Consider the following 2,142-nt stretch of genomic DNA (forward strand, 5'->3'; position numbering starts at 1 on the left):
TTCCGTGACTCAGTTTCCTTATTTGTGAAATGGCTATAGTAAGAGTATTTCTCCCAGGGCTGTAGTGAGGATTCAATGAGATGCTTCTACTATTTGGAATGGCCTCTCTCAGATCAGCCCAGGGCTGGCTCCTTTTTCACATTCAAGATTCAGTTCAAATGGCAAATTCACAGCAGCTTTTCCTGACCACTCTGACTCCTTCTCCAATTTCTCTCATATTGCTTTGTTTTAAGCTCGTCATGGCATTTGTCGCTGTCTGATTTTCTCTTTGTGTACTTATGTATTTGTTTACTAGCTGTGTGACCTTGATTTCTCTGAGCCTCAGTTTCTATTCACTGCCATATCCTCAGTGGCTAGAATATAGTAGCGCCCAGTGAATATTTGTTGAATGAACTGACTTACCTTCCCTTTCCGAGTCTTTGAGAACAGTAATGGATAGCTAGACTTGGGTGAAAATTTTCTGATCACATAAGTCAGGGGACAAAACTCTTTGCAGAGTGCTATCAGTCTATGGCTAAGTATAAGACCTAGCCCCTGGCCTCAGGAGCTTACCATCTAGTTGGTGGGATGTGAGTTGAGTGATTCCTAGAACAACTGGTGGATTATAAATCACTAGTGCAAATTCTGCCTTCCGTGGACAAAAAGTGATACAGAAAAGTGATGGATCAAACTAAGAAATTATGTGGCTAAGTGCTAAGTTGAGTAGTGTAGAGTCTCAGGGATATGGGTAGACAGACGGAGGGATTCAGCTGGGGGACCTTAAAGGAGAGAGAAGTCATCCTAGAGAAGGGACCAGACACTAATGTTGGTAAAGCACTTAGAAGAGTGTCTGGCCCATAGTAAAAGCTATGTGTGTGTTTATGAAATAAAAACACCCAAGTGATATTTTTATGCCATCAGGACTTCCCTGGCAGTCCAGTGGTTAAGACTCCGAGCTTCCACTGCAGGGGGCGTGGGTTCGATCCCTGGTCGGGGAACTAAGATCCCACATGCCGGGTGGCACGGCCAAAAAAGGGGGGAAAAAAAGGTACAAAAATAGAAAACAGCTTTGTTCATGGAATTACCATGGGCTGCTCTTTTTGAAAAGCACGCATAAGAAGGCCACAAGAGCACACATTTGTCTGATATTAGTAAATATTATATACCAATTGTAGGAAGAGCGTCAACTGGAGACCCCAAACCTAAGGATCACATGGACGCAATCTGATCATCCAGACGGAGACACCATTTCTCAGAAGTATTAACAGAGGAAGAAGACTGCATGGATGGGCCTCCTAAGCCTCTGCTTGGTGATGTGGGCCCTGCGTCTGCCCTTCCTCGTTGAAGACACAAGGCGGACAATCACGGTTGGGCCTTTGGCTGGACTGTGACGAGGTGAACACCTCATAGCATGTCTCACCATCCCGGGTTGTGATGGCTCCCTCGCTGGCTACTTCCCTGGAGCAGGGCATCGTGAACCACGGGGAACGTTGGGGGGCAGTGCAGGACACTGGGATCACGTACTTAGACGACGTATGCTTGGGAGCATAGTGCAGCTCGGTTCTGTAGAGAACCACGTCCTGAGAGACTGCCTTGGCCGTGATGCCACATTCCGCGACACGGTAGGTGAACTGGTAGGCATAGGGCTGAACATGGTTGGCAGGGCAACCCAGTCCCAAGTGTAACTCATGAAAGTGCACATATACGTCATTGTTCAACATGTAGGGGTGTACGGTGACCATGAACCAGTCTATGGAGCACAGTACAGTTATCGGATTTTCTCCCGAACAGGCCAAAAACACAGAGGTGAGGAAGACTAGCCCTCCTATCAAGTTGAAAACTTTCATCCCGGTAGCGGATCAGGTAATGACTCTCAGGAAACAGGAAACTGTCTGGTGAGGAGTTCTAGAGCACAAAGAAACACAAAAGGAAAATCGTCTTATTTCCTATTGAAAGTTCAAACACGATCATTTTTTAAAAACAAAAGACCATTCCTAAAGCATTAAAAAAAAGAAGCTAAGAGAGTAGAACTTAAATGTTCTCACTAAAAAGAAAAAAGGTAAACATGTGAAGTGAGGGATGTGTTAATTAACCTGATGGGGGAAATTTTTTCACAGTGTAAACGTATGTCAAATCAGCACGCTGTATACTTTAAATCCCTTC

At 45.1% G+C, this 2,142-nt stretch overlaps 1 protein-coding gene across 1 annotated transcript; it reads right to left on the reverse strand.

The window, feature by feature from the left end:
* Window positions 1-1,274: 1,274 nt before the first annotated feature.
* On the reverse strand, window positions 1,275-1,826 carry PLAC1 (placenta enriched 1). The gene has a single exon (XM_030849079.2). The coding sequence runs from the start codon at window positions 1,824-1,826 to the stop codon at window positions 1,275-1,277; it is 552 nt and encodes a 183-aa protein (XP_030704939.1).
* Between the last annotated feature and the right edge of the window lie 316 nt (window positions 1,827-2,142).

The sequence above is a fragment of the Globicephala melas genome, chromosome X, assembly GCF_963455315.2.
Source record: "Globicephala melas chromosome X, mGloMel1.2, whole genome shotgun sequence".
Classification (NCBI taxonomy): domain Eukaryota; kingdom Metazoa; phylum Chordata; class Mammalia; order Artiodactyla; family Delphinidae; genus Globicephala; species Globicephala melas.

Bases quoted from the DNA above. Each gene is read 5' to 3' on its own strand.
- PLAC1 (XM_030849079.2), bottom strand. From the start codon at position 1,826: ATGAAAGTTTTCAACTTGATAGGAGGGCTAGTCTTCCTCACCTCTGTG.